Here is a 20608-nt window from a genome sequence, read left to right as displayed (position 1 = left end):
TTCGTAACCCTGCCCAAGCTGCTCTCTTCCTCTGATACCTTGCAGTGCCATTATTGTATCCTTTTGAGGAAAGACAATACGAGCGCCAAACTTAGCAACTGAACTGCCCTTTAAATATTAGACTTAAAGCAATTCAATGTATTTTTGCCAAATGTTAATATGGTTTACAGACGCCTTGTCAGAACAATAGCAGAGAACGCTATACCCAGTGTAGGGCACTTCTCTGTTATACATAGTATTATGGCGCACACTATATGCACAAGTCAAGTTCTGTTTGGAAGCAATTTCACTCTTGAGGCCCTATAGCTCAGCTAAAATATGCTTGACAATATATTACAAGATTACAAACATTGATGCTAGCACTTCATCATAAAAAATTATTTTTACATATTGTATACAAGTTTAAATTAACAAAATGCTAAATCTTTTTGTATAAGGTACCAATTATTAGTTGGATTTACTGTATTACTTACTGTTTTGATGCTTTCAAATGTTTAGATGATAATAAAAATTTCTACAAAGAAACTAAGTGATCACATAGCTTTTATTACACACAATTATATCATATAAAAATACTATCACAGATTATTTCTAAAAAAAACGCAAACCTCATCAATATGGCGAGACCGATTGGCATTGCCAATGCTTGTCTTTCTTACCTCCCTTAATAGCCAATGTAAGTGGGAGGCTGGGGATCAACCAAAGATAGTTCTGTTGTTGAACTTCAGCATCTCTAACGTAACACGATAACAGGTTCATGTTAGTCACCCGTGATGATGAGTTCAAGATGGATGTCATTTCCCAATTGCTGCAATATTATAGTTATCAGGCAGTTGACCATTGTTCTTCGTGAACCGGAGTCAGGGAAACAAGGTATGAACTTTTGTCCTGATAGCGGCTTGTGATACCCACTAGATACCACATAACACAATTGAAATACCTACACATGATTTATGAGCAACAACTATGGCAAAGGCAGCGTAATTCTGGCCCAACCTATCTTAGAAGCTAAACCGATGAAAGGCATTTTCTCAATAGGATATAGTGCTGTACAACCATTCACCTTTATTGCAAACCCCGGTTTAATATATTACAGGACATCCTTGGTCGTCCAGTAGATTTTATCCCTAAATTAGCATCCTAGAATATGAGCTTTACACAAGAGCCGGACAGGCCTTTCTAAGGTTTGGCCTGGAGAAATCGTGAAGAGAGACACCTCATAGAAAAACTGAAATCGGATCTCGACACAAATAGCACCCAGAACTTCCAGTCTATGAGGCCAGTGGCTGTCACAAGAAACCCCAGAAAATACATGAAAAATGGTCAATATTGAGGTGGTGGGTCGGGCTCACACTAATGACGGATTAATAAACCGATTCATATACGGCAGAAAGTAATACTGGAAACCTTAGCGAGAGAATTAAGTTAAAGTATATTTTGTGTTTTATTAATGTAATTACACGGTGAGAAGTACATGTACAATATGCCTAATAATGGTGAAGGGTTTAACTTTTTTTTGTTATTTAACGTTTTCCACAACTAAAAATGTCAATAAAAAATACAACAAAGTTGTTGGGGAAGGGGTAAATCCCTTACATTACCCCAATGGTTTGTCAAAAATGGTGGGTTGGAAAACAATAACTTTTGAAGGGGTTTTGAACTACTATACCAGCAGTGGCTAAAAAGATTTTCCTTTAGTTGCTCTAGCTCCACAAATAAAAATCCCTATCCTACGTACGAAAAATCAACTGAAGTTACTAACTCAGCAAAACGTATCATTCTTCACTGACTCTCTCACTCTGTCAGAGGCTCAAGCTGCAAACCATATAACAACAAACTCAGTACACCACTCACAAGCTTTGTTTAAAAATAAAAAAGACATTCAAAAAAGAAAACACAAATAACATCATAGGACCTGACGTGGCGTGGCAAAAAGTTTCATAATATAACCATAGGGTAGAGCACTTTGTTTAGGGATCCTACTTGAAGAAAAATAAACAGATGAACCAAATGCTACACAGATGGGCGGGACTCTGGAACACCTTGATATATTTAAATCAAACCCTATTTTATTCCACTTAGTGAGGCTGTAGGAATCAGTAAATCATTTTCATCCATTTTCTTCTTTTAAAAAGTGGGAAGTCAAACAGGTTCAGTCATATATGCAGCTTCATGTTTACTTTTTGTATGACTTTATATTAATTTGTTTTTTTATAATATACAAAACAAGAACTTTTTACCTTCCGATAAACATCTTTTTATTATAATTGGAGGGAATGTCTCTTTCAACTGAAAAATGTTTACTGAGCACATAAGGTATGAGTATTAATAAAGATATCACAATAAAGAACTTCTCTTTCTCCTACTGTACCGTATACCATAATAGTAAGTGGTAAATAAACAACCACAGGCCTACTGTGAAGGCAGAGAATGAGCAAGGTTCAATGTTTTCCTGTATTGTAATGGGTAGGAAACGCCCTAAACGGCAAGGGCAGACATGCCCAACCACATAGCCACACTGATAAGAATCAAAACCATTAGGACCTATATTAACATGAAAGCAAGAATGTAACTTATGTTCTGGTCCATAAGCATTTCTTTGCGGTAGGCATGTAAAATGATTTTAAATGCCAGTAAAAGTGAATTTTAAATTTTTTCTCTTTTTAAGTCTATTTGGAGAAGATGAAAGACAAAAAATGACATTCTTAGATAAGGAATGTTAAAAAATATAGGTTCCATTTCAAACAATCGTTTCTGGGAACTTGCAGAGCAGGGAAGATACCCAGTGCTCATGGAAAATAAATAACATTTTAGGATAGAGCTCATAATTCTCAGACCTCATTAACGTCGTATACATTTCCTGTATTAAACCAAAATCCACATTGCTCTGGTATTTATTCCACATTGCCTTGAAAGAAGACATATTTTTAAACTATGGTCTTAAATAAATATAATGCATAAAGTAGACCTTACTATGAGCTTTAAGATGTGAAATGTATAACTAGGGTCCTACTGCATCAAACCAAAAAACGCACCGTGTTCTTCACTGGTTAGTGAAGTACATTTTTTTAATGACCCTGAAATTGATATGCAGTACTATGAATTTAAGTTTATAGAATGGATTATAGAAATTACCCAGCCGGTCTTGGTTTGAGACAAAATCTGGACACTGCTTTTTCCTACCACAATGCATCACTGTCAACCGGAAACAGTGGAGAAGCAATTGTGCTACTTTACAATGTGTAATGTGCTGCTAAATATTCAGAGGGCGAAATTAGCACCGCAGAAAAAATACAGTACGTCCTGTTAACAGTCCCCAACAGTTTATTAACACTGAAGGCATTTAAGCAATGTCAATCACCTAGAGGTTGGGGAAATCTCAGGACATACATGGAAGTCTGGCACCCAAAATAGGTATTTACATGGTATACATTACAACACTAGAACACTAGAAAGTGATAGTTACTCATGGAAATAACTATTCAATGTAACTATCTGGTTGTACAAACAGGAGTTCCATATCACATTTGAGAGTTATAGACATATGATCCATTGGTAAGCCAATATAGATATACAAAGGTGAACTTACCAGGGTATGATATCAAAATCTTTGTGTGATTTTTGAAGATTGTCTCGAATCACTACCCAACCCAGCTCAATTCTTCTTCGCTTGTTCGGTGCTTCTCCGTTTGGCAGTTCCCTTTGTGCAGCAACATATGACGGTTGTGTTATATCAAGGAATCGGATGTCTTCTGTAAACAGCTAAAAAGCCAGTCCAAAACAAAATAGAAAATACATTTTACACTTTTTTTTTTAAATGTGAACGCTGCCTTGAAATCTAACAGAAATTAACACTGCAAAATAACTCTACAAACAGAGAGCAGTTGTACTTAACTAGGACAGTCCTAAGAACATTTGTTGCCCGACAGGCCCAATAGGCAGTACAAACATTTCATAGTTGCATCATCTTTAACGGCCTACATTCCACAATGATAATCAGCTTAAGGGCATTTAACAGGACCCTCCTAAACAGGAATTTCATCCACTGACAACATCCTTATAAAACTGAGCAAAACAACATGGAATTCATCTTTTTGCACCATACCTTCAACTAATAATAGAAGATGATCATTAGAATTCACAATCATGCAAGCCATACTAATGCAGATTAACCTAGACCTTGAATTGTGTTTCTAAACAGAGATTCAAATTCTTTTTAATCCCTCAAGGGATAGAGATATATGAGGCTCCTTGTTACCCAAACAATGTAGCTGACGATGATCGTACTATCCAACTACGAGCGAGACACTCCACCTGTAAGGTTTGCCATATCTTAGCTGACCAAATAAATGGTAAGGTGAGGATGGGGATAAATGAGTTGTGAAACTAATCCTATGGATCCTTGCACAGTAGTACAGCCCTGTATACCACACAAGTGCATTGTTCACCAACCTAAAGTTTGGAGGGAGGATATAAATCCCCAGCAGCTTCTAGGGATCTTTTTTACTGTATTTATGTATGTGGTATTTATACTACACAAACCTACCTAAAAAGGTATCAAAGTGCAGTACAGGAAAAAATGCAAAAAATATAGTCAATCAGAAATTGGAGTGGAAGCTGGATTCCGAGAGGGGACTGTTACTGTGCCAAAAAGTAGTGTTCTTTTTTACTCAAATCTTTTTATTGAGGTGTTCAATCAAAAAGGATAATAACAAAGCATAATGAATGCTTTAAGGACAATTATTACTAACCCCCACACTATGATCCCTTCATATAATATATTTCACTATCAAAGTATTTAACATCACTTTCATACACTTCTCAAATACAGGTGACTCTCCCTTAAAATTTCAAATAAATGCTTTGATAAGTATCATATGAACAGTTGCAGGGCTTTTAGTCTAGGATGCTCAAAAGGCTGATGCTGCAGAAATAATGCAACAGAATATTTGTGAATTTCTTCTCAGTGTTGTTGAGGTCAAGAGTTAACTTTTCAAATGTGAACAGTTGCCAATGTTTCCTTAACCACTGTGCCAAGCTAGGTGGAGCTTTCATTTTTCAATTTGCCGCTATCCTCATTCTAGCAGCCCCACATAAGCCACAGAAACGGTATTTTGTTTCAACTAGGCATTTAACATTCTCAAAAGACTCAAGCTTGGCTCAGCTTGGATCTCACACCCCAAAACACCTTTAATGTTACTCCGAACCTCCATCCGGTAAGGAGAAATGTCTGGACAGTCCCACCAAATATGGATCATGAATCCTTTTCTTGCACTGCATCCCCAACAGGTCTCCGGTAAAGCTCTGCGTAGAGTTGGTGAAGTCACACCAGATTTAACTACCATTGGTGCAAATCTTTGTAAGCTGTCTCTCTGTGAGGTACACTTCAGTACACCTTACAAATGGTTGTCTGTACCTTTCCACACTTTTTATCAGAGATCTCTCTACTGAGATTGTGAACCACCCCCCCTTGAAATTTCCCACTGGTCCCCGTTCGGGATATTTTGTAGGAGTTTATAAATACAAAAGATGATCCCCTGATGGGTTCTTACAAATGTTTTCATTGAGGTTAACGCTCTAATAGCTGCTTGCCAAAGTGTCGCAACCAGTTGCATATTTGAAAGTATTGTGATCTTTTCTGTATCGATTAAAGGACTTTATTTTCCCTCACTGAAATAGATCAGAAATTACTAGACATTCCCCCTCCATCCAACATTTGAACAGGTCTCCTTGCAAACCTGGGGAAAATTGCAGGTTGGCGAGAATTGGAGATTAGAGGATGGAAACATTGCTATCCTTCCCTCCCTTGAAACTTTGTCCCTTATCTCTAACCCTATTTAAATTGGAATGGACAGGTAAGCACTCAGAGTCTTTGGTGCTTCCCTATCTATGGGAGGTCCAAACGAGATGCACCCACCACCACCCTATCCATAAATTATCATTTAGTTTCTTTTTCTACAGTGGTTCAATCCACAGTCACTCTTAGTTGAGTTGCTCTGTAGGAAGAATTTCTGGACATTCTAGCCCTACTCTATTCTGTGAAGACATGATTAGCTTGCCACTTACCCTAGCTCTCTTACCTGCAGAAACAATATGTGTCAAATCTATCTAAGTTCTCTTTCAGGGCGCGCACTGAAAGGATCTGGAACAAATACAATAATTGAGCAAGGATATTCTGCCTATGCAGAACAGATAAAGAGATTTCCATTTATTGAGGTCAGATTTAATTTGTCTTCAGTTCGGGCCAAATAGCCCTATATCAAGTGTCTATATTTTCGGTACCGTTCGGGCCTAAGCACCTAAGTAATTTAGAAGTCCACCTTAAGGGACCCGCTACAGCCACTTGGTCTAATTCCTCCCTCTACACATTAGGCTCAATAGTTCCGACTTTCGGTGATTTAACTTTAAAGCCAGAAATGTCTTCAAAGCCACTCAGAATGAAAGCTACTGCAAGCAAGGAATCTTTATGACCAGAGAAAATTAACGTCACCTGCAAATACACAGACTTAGTACTGCAGCCCAAATATTACCACCCATACCCTTTCCACCTGCCTCGATGCAATTGCTATGGGTTTAACTGCCAGGTCAAAAAGAAGAAGAGCCAGTGGGCAGAATTGCCTCCAGCCTGTCTGAAGTATTTACTCTAATCATTGCCTCTGGGTTCTTATAGTTAGTTAAATCCCACCCACCATCCTCTACTTATAGCCCATTTGGGTGAAAAGTAGCTAAAGATATTTCCAACTAACCCTGTCAAAGGCCTTCTCGTCATCTAGACTGAGCAGGATTGCTGGGATCCTTTTTTAGGTGACCTTCTCAACCATGTGGCAATTCTTCAAACACTGTTGCTTTTTCTGTTGTTCACAAACCCTACTTTGTCTGCATTCATTAGACCAAGCATAAATGGTACCTACCTGTTTACCAAATTCTGGTAAACATTTGTAGGTCAGCTTTAATAAGTGCAATTGTTCTACATGCTGACCATGATTCTGGGTCTTTCCACACGTAATGTAGAAGAGAAGTGTCAGCTCCCTGCATACAGGGCCGATTCTGGACTGTTGATCAAAAGAATTATAAAGCACAGTCAAGAGCGCCCCCAGGTAAGAAAGAGCAATGGGTTTTATAAAATAAAACTGTAAAGCCCTGCGGCTCCAGGGATTTACTCAAACTCATCTTCATGACTGCATTTCTTACTTCAAAGGCTTCAATAGGCTGATCTAGTTTCTGTCTCTACTGGGCAGACTGAGTAGTATTTTTATTTTTTTGTATTGTTGTATCACCTCGGGGATATAAACTTCGGAGAAATTTTGAAACTCTTTTTTTATGTTTCTCATTTATTGTAACACCACCATATAATCCTTTTATTCTTTCCAATTAAAATTTTAGTCTTCTGGACCCCTAGTTGTCATGGTTGCAGGGTTCCCACCCTATTACCATTTTCATATAAGGCGTTGCCTAATTTCAATTGTGTCTGTTCTACTTTATTCATTCGCCTAATATTTAATTGACCACTTGGGATTACCGGCAGTCTATGGATATAAGGGCGAGATTTTCAAGTCTTCACAGTTCTTGAACTTACTTTTTTTCTAGCAATGTATCTTCTCTCCTTTTGGTGGTAGTCAGTGATATAGTCTCTCCCCTCACCGTAACTTGAACGGTATTGCATCTGGTTTCTAACAATGTGGCTTCCGTTCTAATCAACTAAAAAACCTCTAGTATCTTTTTTGGATAACTCCTGTTTAGAGGCAGGATCTCTGAAAAGATCTAAGCAAATCTGGGGAAATTCGACAAATGGTTCCTGGGAGAAACATAAGACATACCCATCACATGGCAGCAAAGTGTCTGCAGGTATTAATCTGCACAGCAATAACTGTGAAGAAAAACAATCTATCCAAAAATAGGTTCTATTGAAGTAAAGCAAGAGACTCTGGCTTCTTAGTGTAATATTCAGCAGGTGACTTCCAACCCTCACTCTGTCAGAAGCCTGATCAGGCTTTTGTAAGAGACTCACATCAAATGGCCCCTAGAACTAACTCTATCCAAATTTGGGTCTCATGCTAAGTGAAAGTACCATCTCAGAATTACTTCAATCTGCACTCCTTCAATAATACCTTGGCTGGTATTTGGGAGCTAGATATTTATGTATGTGGTGGAAGAGTGGTCTCTGTGTATGTACCTTAAGGAAGAGTCTCTCAGGGTCTCTTGTTATGGTTATCTTCTCCCTTCCATACTACATGTGTCCACCTCCTGCTGACAGAGGGCCTGACAGAGGGTCTCACTGCCCAATATGTCACAGAGCAGTCTCCATTTTTCATTCTAAAGAGGTCCTTGCACAATAAATGGGTGTCCAGAAGAAAAATGAGGTCTGAGTCATGTCGCTTTATGTAACTTCAGAACTTTACCTCTTGTTGGAAGAGTCCAACACTGTGACATTAAGTGAGCTACATTTGAAAGTGTAACTCTACATCTGGTGTGCCAACTGTAGTTGCTATAATCTGTTTAATCAAAACAAGTTAAAAGATTTAAGGGCGTGATATCGAGTCTGGTGATTCGAGGACCACCAGACTTGTGGTGCAGCGGCAGTGGCGATCCAGCCATCGCCGCTCCGATCACCCCATTATGAATGGGGCAGTCGGATCGCCGTCGCTGTCCCACCAAGCATATTATGGGTTTCCTCTCTACCAGCGGTGTCATGGAGGTGCCTATTCCAGGAACACCATGGAGTAGAAGAAACTAAGGGGGCCCTACAGGGCCCCCTGTGCTCCTCCGAATGGGGAGGCATGCAGGGGGGCACATTATATGCCCCCCTGTGTGCATGCAACCCAGTTCCTACAGTGCCATGCAGAAACCTAGTTGTGCGGTCCCATTGCGATTCCTATTTTCTAAGGCATCACCACGGGACCGCACCGCCGTCCACCCACCAGACCACTTAACAATTGTAATCTGGCAAGAGAGCGACAGCAGCGGTGACTGTCGCGGTGCAGGAGCGCCGAAAGTCGTAATTAAGCCCAAGTGTATGGCTGTTACCGACTAGACTTATAAAACGAAATACAAGGCATCCAGTAAAATACAATAAGAACCCCTCCTGTAAATTACTCAAAGTACCATTTTCCATTATGCCTTCTGCCATCACCCCCTGACTCCATCTCCCACAAATGCAGCACCTTTTTTTTAAATATTTTTTACATTTTCTAACTAATACATGGCCACAGCAGAGGGGACAAGAGTGGAGCAAAGAATTCATTAGCATTCCCACTGGATCTAATGTTACAACAGAGCATATTTCCAAATTAAAATTTCCAGCCAGTTCAAACAGACATCTATATCCCTCTCAGGCCAATAACAGAGCCTCTTTCCCAGCTTCCTGCAGCAACAAAGGGGGCTGAATAAAGTCTTTGGCTCATTTCACCTAGGTAATAAATGATGTCCATACTTTTTCAAACCTGCATACAGAGTCCCTCTGGATAGTTGTCAATCTTTCCACTGCATCAATGGACCAGACCTTCACCCACCACTGGTCTAGAGCTATCACAAGGCATGCCGCCATGGAAAGAGGCATGATCAACTGTTCCTCTGCCCGGGAAGGGGAAGGAAGGTCCTCGGTGCCCATGTGGCCTAAAAGAGCCTCCTGAAGCAACCGAGGAATGCTGATGTTGGTAATGTTCTGTATGCACTCAAACACCCGATATCAAAAAGACCATACCTGCGGGCATTCCCACCACATAGGCATATACGTTCCCCCCAGCATTTATCAGACGTGCCATGTATTGCTTTTAGATGGACTGGGGTGAGGTACCACCGTAACATAAGCTTGAAGGAATTGATGTTGTATTGCAGACAGAGGAAGGACTTTGCAGCCATCTCTCATATAAAAAGCTAGTCCGACTCTGTCAGCTTGAGGGGCAGGTCTTGGGACCAATGTCCCACATAAGACATATCTGTAACAGCAACAGGCCTATTTAAGGCATGGTACAATCGGGAGAGAGCCATACGCATATCTCCATCAGCAATTATATCCTCGATACCAGTCATCTCCCTCGTCCCTCCTAGCCTCACCTTGGGAATACAGTCCCAGTGTAAAAATTGTGTGACTAGATAAAGGTCTGCGGGTCGGAGCTAATAATCATTGCCACATTTGTCTCTTATCTTAAAATCCCTGTTGGAATACAATTGGCTAAGACATAATGTGTCACTTCCCCTAATTAAAAAGTATATCGAATACCCACCAGAGCAATGGAACCTTGGACAGTGGGACGTGCTAGGACGATCACTGTGGTATTCCATGACCCTGACCTCCAAGACCCATTTCTGAAGAAGGTGGAGCTCTTCAAGCAGGACGTGCAAGTAGATGAATGGCATGTTCTCCTATTTCCAGATCGGAGTTCTGCAACTCAGGCAAGAAGAAAAGACGTGAAGTGGGCACATCAGCTTCTTTGTCTCAGCCTCCACACCGGAAAGTGATGAGAAAGTGCAAGTCCTGTGTTTTGACACAGGGTGTTATCAGTGCAATCTTTTCTCAGCTCAGAGAGCACGCACAGATCTTTCACCTGTTGAATGATGTTCCATGACATGTTTGTGAAGGTGTGAGTTTGACTTCAACCTAAACATTTCTAAAGCAACTCATGTTTTGTTTCGTTATATCTGGAATTTAGTGCTGGATTTGTTCTGCTCCTTGATAGTTCAATCAAGCGTTAATAACACTGACTTATTTTGCACAATGGTCAGGGGTAACTTGAGTATCATTAACTTTTGTCTGTTAGCTCAGGACCCATATCCCGAGTTAATTAACTGCTTTTACCAAACTTTGTGGAGCCATTAAATTCTTGCTGTCAAAACCCATCAATACAGTACATTGTGAACACAGTTGGTTTAACCATGACTGTTCAGAGGCTAATAGGCAGCTACGTAAGACCCTGTCACATACCCCATGGTGTAATTCATTGGTTAAGATGTCAAGGTAGAAGTATATGTCGGTCATCGCTAAAAGGAAGGAATAACTATTATATGAGCACTGGGATTCCCTTGTTAATGCTGCTAGCTCAAAAAAGGGGAACACATTTGGGGCTACTGTCAGAGAACTAACAACAATGGGACAGTTGCTAACTCCCATAAGCTGCAACATAACAGGTATAACCTGGGAAAGTCATTTCTCTAAAATCTACTCAGCGCACGCACTAGAACTCGATCCGTTTGAGCATAGGACTCCTTCTAGGGTACCAATATCGTTAACAGAGGTTGAGGAGGCCATCCGCCAGTGAGTGGGCAACAAAGCACCAGGTCCGGATTGGCTACCCATTGACCTCATCAAACATAACCCTGATATCTGGGCCCCACTGCTGTTAAATGTTTTAAATAATTTAACCAACCCTCCATTGTCGAAGTCATGGTCCACTAGTATCATTGTCCCAATTTTTAAAAAGGGCGACCGCTCGCAACCAAGCTGCTATAGGCCAATCTCCTTAATAGATAACATCCTTCAAATTTTAGGTAGAGTTTTATACAATAAAAGTTTAACTTGGGCTGAGGATAATTATATTTTAGAGCAATGTCAACTAGGGTTCCGGAGTAAAGTAGGCACAAACGAACAGTGTTTAAATCTCAACTTGATCATTGGGAAGTAAACCATGGCACAGCACTCGCCACTTTATTTAGCTTTTATGGACCTGACATCTGCCTTCGATTTTGTTAATAAGTCCCGCTTATGGTCTATTCTTTTAGCTTACGGCTTGGATGAGGCCCTTGTATTGGATTGGTGGCGGGGTGAGGCATCTAACGATATTAATGTAAGTAGGGGGGGTTCAAGCAAGGTTGTTTCTTAGCACCCCTTATTTTTAGTATTTAATAATTTGCACAAATCATTGATCACACTCACCAATGATGTACACAGAGTTAAAGGCAAAACCCTCCCTGTGCTTTTATACGCAGATGATGCGGCTTAATTGGACGCACACCCAATGCACTACGCACTTTAGTACGGGGATTCATGGATTTTATGACTGGTTTAGATTTATGCACTAACTTTAGGAAATCATCTATAATGTCCTACAGGCCAAGGAAATACCAGTTAAGCTCTATATCTGTGGTTGTTCAAAAACTAGCACTTTCCCATACTTGGGGTTGGTCTTTGCTGCAGACGGCACCTGGTCGGACCATGTGGTGTTTTGTAAGAACAAGTTCTCAAAGGCCACCAATTCTATCCTCAGTCTTCCCCGCCCAAAAAGATCTGGGGCAATTCTAGTGATTTTAAAGATTTTTAAATCCCAGTGCATACCTATAGCAACCTATGGCGCAGAGGTTTGGGGCATTGCCAAAAGCTCCAGTGTTCAACAAGAGGAAAACAGATTCGGTAGAAAGCTTCTGGGTGCACCAATCTCTACTCCTCAGTACATATGCCATAGTGAACTAAAACAAAGTTATATTGAAGAGTTTATAAGGGCACGCCCCGCATTGTTTTGGTTAGCCATAACGAAAACCCCTGCAGCATCCCTCACCAGGGAGATCATAGCGATTGTATCAGCTGTGAGAAAGGGATGGACATCCCATGGCTTGACGGGGTAAATAAGAGCCTGAAAAGTGTTTAATTTTAGTTGTTTTTAAATCCGAACACAGCTGAGACTGTTGATAAAAAGGCTCTCAGGTCAGCACTGTGCACTCTTTATAGCACAGAAAGATTAGAGAGGGAATCTAAGAACCCAGCTGTTGCCAATTTTATACCCAATGAGCGTACTGAACATCTCTTGCCTGGCTAGATTACATTACCCATGTCCCACTGGAAGAGGGGGCTTCTTTTTCGTTTAAGGGCTGGGACTATAAAATACTTGCTTTGTTTTCCCCTTGGGTATAATGCAAAACTCCATTCCCTGCCACGCCCATGTGACGGACGGAGTGGACAAACACTTCTACACTTCTTTTTTTTTTTTGTAAGTACTACAGAAAATATGCTCAATGGCTTTTAATACAATTTTTTTTTTAAATTGTTACCTATTCAAGTAGCTGCTGCATTTAGCAGTATACCTAAATTGGAAAATGATGAATTGGTTCTGCGTGTTGGCACTTTTCTGCGAATAGCTACATAGGCTAGTAAAACAAAGCGTAACCCATGAAGCCTATCTGTACTTCGTTCGTATTATCTCAAATTTCTGATTACGCCATTGCAATTTTTTTTTATTGTGAAGTTCATTTGTCCCTCGTTTCTAACGTTAAGCATTTTTGACCACGGTGCTATAATTGTTTTTATTGTGATTTTAACTTTTGTATGTGCTCTACTTATATGGATATGGTGTTATCCGGATAAAGTCTTTTGGATTAGATTGCATAGTTCAATATAAATTATTTAAATCTAAACTATAAAATATACAAACACCATTCGAACTCTTGCAAAGCTCATATTGCTATGGTTTAGACTACTATAAAGCCATTTGTTAGTGCTAACAAATTCTGGAGCGAGGCGTAATAAAACACAGGGAGATAGTAATGTGCACCTGATCCCTTAGTCATCTTATGCAATGGAGATTTGTAGGATGCAACTTATCACCCCTGAAGGTATCCAGGCACCAGAGCAGGAGTGTAGCTCTGGAGTTGCTCCTAGTTAAACATCCAGGCGTTCAGGTTCTTGTAGAAGTTAAGGGATGGAGTGGTGGTCCAGATATGTAGCGCAACACTTTTGTCTTCCTTCTGAGGATGCGGGGGATTCGTGCGAGGCAGAAAGAAGTGGAGCATGTGTGTCTGGAGGTTTGGTACAGTTGGAGTTTGTTGTTGATGTAAATTGATCCTGCGTTGTGGAGAACAATGTAGGCATGGGTGAGGAGCTTGAATAGGCAGCATTTATGGATGTGTAGCCAGTGCAGTTTAGCGAGGTGAGACATGATGTGTGCCCTTCTCAGGATGTTCAGGATGGGTTTGGGAGGGGTGTTTTGGATAGTTTGGAGTCTTTGAGTGAGGTGTCTGGAGATGCCAGCATATAGTGCATTGCCATAGTCGAGTCTGCTGGTGACACGGGCTTGGGTGACCGTGCATCTGAAGTGCGTGGGGAGCCATTTAAAGATTTTGCCAAGCATTCATAGGATGTGTGACTTGTTTGTTCATCAAGAGCTTCTTGTCTAGGATGATGCCAAAGTTCTTGGCATGGTCTGTGGGGTGGGCGTAGTACCCAAGTCGGGTCGCAACCAAGAGGAGTCTGATGAGGAGTTCTTTCTTCTAAAGATTAGGACTTCTGTTTTACCTGTGCTGAGTTTGAGGCAGTTCTCTCGCATCCAGTTTGCTACGCTGGTCATGCAGGCAGTGAAACTGTTTCTGGTGGTGTTCTTTTCAGTGAGGGAGAGGATGAGCTGAGTGTCATTGGCGTAGAAGACGATGTTGATGTATGGGTTCTTATGATACAGGCGAAAGATGCCATTTAAACGTTGAACAGTGTTGGACTGAGGGAGGAGCCCTGGGGGACTCCACAGGTAAGTTTCTTGAGTGCAAAGTGGAAAGTTGAGAGCCTGACCCGTTGCATTCTGTTGGAGAGGATGGAGGAGATCCACCGGAGGGCGAGTCCTTGAACGTCTGAAGTCTGGTGAAGAGAGTTCCGTGAGAGAGCGTATTGAACGCTGCCAAGTACAAGTGCAGCAGTTTCTCTCCTTTCCATGATTTGGTGAATGTCATCTGTTGCTGCCAGGAGGGCGTTCTTCGTGCTGTGGTTGCTACGGACTCCTGACTGGATGGAGTCCATGAGGTGGTGCTCTTCAAGATGGGTGGAGAGTTGCTTGTTGATCTCTTTCTCCAGGACTTTGGCTAGGAAGGTAAGGAGCGAGATGGGCCTGTAATTGCAGAGATCATTGGAAATAAACAAGGGTTTCGTCAGCAGAGTGATGATCTCCACTCGTTTCCATCTGTCTGGGAAGTGTCCACTGGGGATGGACGAGTTGAAGGTGATGGGAAAGTTGGTGCTGATTAGTGGGCTTCCCAGATTTTACATGTGATGAGGGTAGGGGTCTAAGGGAGATCCTGAGTGGATGGACTGCATAATTCTGGTGGTGTATTCTGCAGTGAGTGGACTACAACTTGTTAGGAGGTGGGTGCTACAGGTGGTAGAGGGAGGTTGCCTGGTGATATCCTCTATGGTGGGCTGGGTTGTGAAGTTGGAGTAGATCTTTAGGATTTTGTTGTGGAAGAAGTTTAAGAGGTTGTCGCTAAGGATCTGTGAGGGAGTGATTGTGTTGGCAGAGGCGGTTGGGTTGGTGTATTGCTTGACAATGTTGAAGAGTTTTCTGTCTGGTTTGAGCAGGATTAGAGCCTGATCGTGAGGGCCGCTATCCTAGCTTCTTTCATTTGTGCGTGCTATCGTCCAAGGGCAGATTTGTAGGTCTCTCCGGAAGTTGTGTCTCGGCTGGTCCACCATCTTCTTTCCAGCTGCTTGCAGTGGCACTTGGAGGCTCTGAATTTTTTCAAGGGACCAGGATATTGGCACAGTCTGCGATCCAGTTGTCGAATGTGGGTAGGTCTGTCAGGAGGTTGCCAGTGAGGGTTGAATCTGAGGGCGAGGGTCTGTTACGTTGCTCCAATTACAGCCGAGTTAGATCCCAGGTATCCAGTATTAACTCCTAGGCATAACCAAATGCTAACATAATGTTAAAAGTTAGGTAAGAGACAATAAAATTTATACTTCATAAATAAAGGATGTTTGGTATGACATAAGGTTCCTATTAAAAATGTAAGGAGCTAGTTTAAAAACCAGCATGTTAAGAAAAAGAAATGCCTTCCCTTAGGATAACTCATTAAGAGCTGTAGGACATGTATGTAATATGTAGAATATAGAATACAGTGTAATATAAGTAGTAAGAGTATACTCCACATTTGATAAGCACACACATATTCATTAGCTTATTATAGTTCGGAGTTAAATGATTTTGAATGTATATTAATACAAAGTTCAATAAATATGTTTTTATCATTATATACTACTGTTAGACTTGGCATCTTTTGGCGTGTTTCCTCTGAGTTTTCGCATTCTGCCCTCCCGCTTTTGACTGTTTTTGCTGGTGTAATGTTTCTGCGCGCTTTTCACACTACTGCTCAGTGGTAAAGTGCTGGTGCTCCTGTGGTAAATTGTGTTATGATTGGATGTTTGATTTACTTGTCAGTCCCCAGTAAAGGGCACTGCGGATGCCGGGGCGTGTGAGTCAACCGCTACTCGTGGGCCTGCAGCACGGATTGTGCCACCCACGTACGTAGCCCGAAAAAGGTATAAGTGAATTTAAGATTGGTATGCCTGAACTCAGTGTCGAAAGACGCAGAATTTAGCGAGGGTGCCCTTTTCATTCTGAGTTCATAAAGGCCACTTTTAGAAAGTGGATATTATTTTGCTCGGTCATCCTGTGTGCCTCTGCTGGAATATGGATTGCCTGTCTGGGTTTTGGACGACAGATGGCTAGGAAGCAGGGTGGCTCCCGATAATCTAGGTAGGTCAGGAAAGGGCTAAATAAACCTGGGCTGCGATGGGGGAAGAGGGAGGAGATTTCCTTGCACCTCAAAGGGCCTGGTCTGCCTCTGACAAAGCAGTCTCCACCTCCAGCTAGGAATTCACACCAGAGAAGGCCGAACTGGTTCTGGCCGGGCACAGACACCCTCTGCCTGGAAGATCGAAGGATTTTTGTGTACAAATACTGGGGCCCAGACCCCTGAACTTTAGAACTCATCTAGATCAAGAAGACTGCCAAGAAGAAGAGCCGGAGAATCTGCAAGAAGGAATTACTGCTTTGCTACGTGCTTTGCTGGACCGACCTGCAGTGCCTGCTTCTGTCTTGGACAGTGAAAGGCCTGGACTGGACTTTCTGCAACTGCATTGGTGAGACTCTCCAAGGGCTCGAAGTAGAGGTTGCCCCCTGTTCACGGAGTCTCATGAACATCAAAGACTCCAGGTTCTTCTACCCACAGCACGGGGGACTGTGTGTTTCATACTGCAACCCGAAGAACACCACCTCGACTACGCCTACGACGACCCTGCTGACCCCGTGTCCTGAAGGCACCGCAGAGGGCACCGCCGCAACGCAACCCTGGTCTCACCAACGCCAACACTGACGCCATCACCGAGCCACTGCTCGCACTGCGACCTGTGGGCATCACACTCCGCACCGCCTTGCTTCAAGCGAAGCTTTGGCACCGCAGAGGGCACCGCCGCAATGCGACCCTGGTCTCAAAGACGATGCCTGCTGATGCCATCACCGAGCCGCTGCTCGCACCGTGACCTGTGGGCACCTCACTCTGCACCGCCTCGCTACACGACAAAGCCGTGGCCTTCCTGACACTGCCACTTCCTGCCGAGATTGACGCCGCTGCTTGCACCGTGGTTAGGGGGCACCGCTCCTAAGTTACACAACGCACCACCCTCTTCCACAACGTAGCCTTGGCCCACCGACGCCGGTGGCATCGACTCCCGCTCGTCAGCCGACGACAGCGCTTCAGCAACAACGATGCCGCTGCTTGCACCGTGACCTGCTAGCACCGCGCCAAGCACCGCCTCCATCTCGCACCGCGACCCTGGTCTCACCGACGACGCCATCTGATGCCGCCACAGAGCCGCCACTCACACCGCGACCTGGGGGCACCGCACGCCGCACCGCTGCCCTTCGCACCGCAGCAAACGACACCTGTTGGCGCCAGCGCTCCTGATCCCATCAGAAAGGAGCTCGACCTGCAACGCAAGTGACTTCAAGGGTCCCATCGCCCTGCATCTCTGAAAGGTACTGTTTGCGGGTCTTCCCGACACCATAGCTGGCCTGCGACCCCGCGGTCAGCCAGAACTGTTTTTGGATTTGTGTGCCCACGACGCTGTGGAAGCCCAGACGGAGCCATCAACACAAGGAACTCTTTTCAATCAATGTATTTTTGAACTGTGAACTTCCAAGTATAGTATTGTGGATTTTTATTGTTTTTGGTCTGGTTTTATTTATATAAAAATATTGGATATTTTTCTAAACTGATGTGGTGTCCTTTTGTAGTGCGTACACTGTATAACAGTCGGTTATGTGCAAATGCTTTACACACTGCCTCTAAGATAAGCCTAGCTGCTCGTGCCAAGCTACCAAGGGGGTGAGCAGGGGTTTATTTTGGACGTGTAACTCCCTTATCCTGACTAGAGTGGCGATTTTTGCCTGGCTTTGGCCCACACCCTAGACTACCAAAAATCCCATTTCTAACAACTACAATTTCCTAAAGAAGGATCAACGTTCTAAAGGGCCAAAAAACATTGAAAACAGCCTATAATACAGAAATACATTGCCTACAATAAGGGACTCTATTACTGAAATTGAAATTAAGTCCAGTTAACCACCGGATTTAATGCATTTGATCCGGTGTCACCTCCCACACCCTTATAAAAGAAGTAGAATAAAAACATTGCATTCCTACCCTTGAGAAGTATATTCTGACCTGTAAAACCTGAATGTCTTTCTTTTTTAAAGTGTTGAAAATACTTTGAGTAATCATGCATGGAAACACAAATATGCATGTACATGAATCAACTATATAAATATTTGTTACATGATATAGGAATATATTAGGTAGTGTTTGAACCTACTGTCTGACCTAGGTTGTCCAATTAGAGCAAGAATAATATGTGAAGGAATATATAGAAAATGTCACAATAGAGCAGTTTATTTTACACATTATGGAAACGTATTAATTCCTGTAGAGAAAAATTGTACTAATTGCTTGCACCCCATTTCTCACAGTACTCTTCTACTATTCGCTCTGTGAAAACAAAAATGTGGGTGCCCTTCAACAAACAGTGACGCTCAAAAGCTACTGAACACCCAGGTAGCTACAAATTAGCCTTCACCCACAAAATGTGTGCACTAAACAAAATTAAAATGTCAGTTTTCCTAGCAGCTCTGTCACCATGCCCCCACTCCCCATCCTACGTTTTCATGAATGTTACCAAACTAAATGCCCTCTCCCCAAAATCTTCAGCTGAATGTGTACCCATACTTAACAATGCAAACTCAGAGGATGGAAGGCATACTGCTAAATTTCTCCATGTGAGGGGATTTACATTGTATCTATGAACGCTATAGAAACACCTAACCACAAACCAATTTCACTGCATTCATTACCCAGGAGGGTATTATTAAGGTTGACACTTCCTGTTGGCTAAGTTACTTACAACGAATGTTGACTCCGTTTTAGGTGAAACAGGTCTGTGGATTGTTCTCTTAATAAAGGATGATTCAACCCATAAAACACACAGATTCACTACAGTCTCTTACCTGATGACAAATGTCGGATATCAATAAAACCAGGTTCTCTTTCACAGCTTTATGGCGTGAGCCTGAAGAATACCTGCCCCTGCTACCAATCTGGTTTATCTCATTAACCAGAGCATCATATAGATTGTACAATATGCTTTGCCATTTTGCTAAATCATATGCATAGGCACCTATAAAAAAAATAAAGATGAATTACTACACATTGCTGATCTCTAACGCAGAAACGTTAGGACATACAACTCACAAACTGACAATAAGTATGTTTGCACTAAAAGATTAGTTGGTATCAACACAAGCAAAAATAACAAAGAAAAAAAAACTCTTAATAGTCCACGTTACACACCTTTTCAAATGAAAGGGATGCACAAAGAAACTGGTTTCCTATACAATGAGCATATTCAAAATGTAAAAAACAAATTTTAACTCTATTTTACTTTAATATATTACATTTCATTAATTTAGTAACTGAAAAACATCGCTGTTGACATGAATATAGTGAAGGAATTCCCAGGTTTTAAAATCAAATTTAATTTATGATCAATAGTGGTAGAGTTGGAGTTAGTCTTAAGGCTATTTTAAAAGGTATTTTCAGTTGTTTGTTACTAGCTTTCTCTTTTAAATGAACACATTCACATGTACCATGAATAACAGTAATTTAATAAATATAAGCATTTAAGCATAATATTTATACAATTTACGGTTTCATATTTTAACTCAATTTAGTTTAATTTATCTTAACAAAATTGAAGTTAGATTCAGGAATAGGAATAAAGTTAATACTTAGGTTTAGTATTAGGGTTCAGATTAATTGTGGAGTTACAGTTAGATATATAAACAATATCAGATAAAGTGCTCATCGCTATAGACTTTGGAGCCCGAGGAGAGCAGGTGAGGGGACGCCAATAGGCCTTGCAAGGAACTGCACCAGCTACCACCTCTAGTTGCTCCTTCAACTCCCTACGGGGTTGGGAGCACGCAATCACTTTCTCTGGCGGCATAGTAGACAAACAATGGCTGAGATTGGAAGTAGAGTTCCCACTCAGGTGAGGTATTAAGGCCACTGGCGTCTCTAAGCACTGCATAGTCAGGGCCCATAGTGACAAGCTGTACGTCACTGTAATTGGAGTCCCCAAAGCCTTCTTCCATGTGGTGTTGTGCCTCCCTTCTCAATATTTGGACAGGAGATGGAGCTCCTTTAAGGGCGATGGATCTAGTGCAGAGGTTTGTTCGAGCAGCGTGGTCTGCAGTGCTGGTGAAGGTTGATCAACACAGATGGATAAGAGCCAGTAGAGACAGGGGTGTGGGTGTAGTGTTGGATGTGGCACTGGCAACGGGCCACAGTTAGGGATCGGGGCAAGAGTCAT

The 20608-nt window shown here is 42.0% G+C and overlaps 1 protein-coding gene across 1 annotated transcript in view; it reads right to left on the bottom strand.

The window, feature by feature from the left end:
• The window catches only part of ATM (ATM serine/threonine kinase), a 1586045-nt gene that overhangs the window by 1354309 nt on the left and 211128 nt on the right, over window positions 1-20608 (bottom strand). The window contains exons 8-9 of the mRNA XM_085621514.1: window positions 19245-19414; window positions 3590-3762 (exon numbers count right to left, since the gene is read on the bottom strand). Coding sequence (XP_085477640.1) covers window positions 3590-3762; window positions 19245-19414 — 343 coding nt within the window. The remainder of the gene's footprint in view (window positions 1-3589; window positions 3763-19244; window positions 19415-20608) is intronic.

Source organism: Triturus cristatus, chromosome 8 (genome assembly GCF_964204655.1).
Source record: "Triturus cristatus chromosome 8, aTriCri1.1, whole genome shotgun sequence".
Lineage (NCBI taxonomy): Eukaryota > Metazoa > Chordata > Amphibia > Caudata > Salamandridae > Triturus > Triturus cristatus.
The sequence above is the reverse complement of the archived record's forward strand: the minus strand, read 5'-3'. Positions and strand labels throughout refer to the sequence as shown.